A 405-nucleotide genomic window follows, 5' to 3' on the forward strand; every position below is an offset into this window, starting at 1 on the left:
AGGCGGAGGAGCCGGTCTACATCGAGATGGTGGGGGACGCGCGGGGGGGCCCGGGGGGCGACCCCCGCCGGGGGGGGCCGGGGGCGGCGCCCCCCCCTCCCGCCGAGGAGCCCGAGGCCATTTACGAGGAGATGAGCTGCCCCCTGCCCGCGGGGGAGGGGCCGGGACACGCCCCTTTCCCGGGACACGCCCCCTTCCACGGACACGCCCCGCACGCCCCTTTCGGCGGCCCCGCGCTGCACTCTGGCCACGCCCCCTACAGCGGACACGCCCCGTTCTCCGGACACGCCCCTCACGCCGGCCGCGCCCCCTTCATCGGCCACGCCCCGTTCTCCGGCCCCGCCCCCATCCCGCCCCCTTTCCCCAACCTGCTGCCGCCCCGCCCACCCCCGCTGGCCCCGCCCC

The 405-nt window shown here is 79.5% G+C and overlaps 1 protein-coding gene across 1 annotated transcript in view; it reads left to right on the plus strand.

Annotated features, from left to right (window-relative positions):
- Nucleotides 1-405, plus strand: part of LOC121347836 (proline, histidine and glycine-rich protein 1-like) — an 8,300-nt gene that overhangs the window by 3,965 nt on the left and 3,930 nt on the right. The window contains exon 2 of the mRNA XM_041426760.1: nt 3-400. Within this exon, the coding sequence (XP_041282694.1) occupies nt 3-400 (398 nt within the window). The remainder of the gene's footprint in view (nt 1-2; nt 401-405) is intronic.

This window comes from Onychostruthus taczanowskii, unplaced genomic scaffold (genome assembly GCF_017590055.1).
Source record: "Onychostruthus taczanowskii isolate IOZ18803 unplaced genomic scaffold, ASM1759005v1 scaffold948, whole genome shotgun sequence".
Lineage (NCBI taxonomy): Eukaryota > Metazoa > Chordata > Aves > Passeriformes > Passeridae > Onychostruthus > Onychostruthus taczanowskii.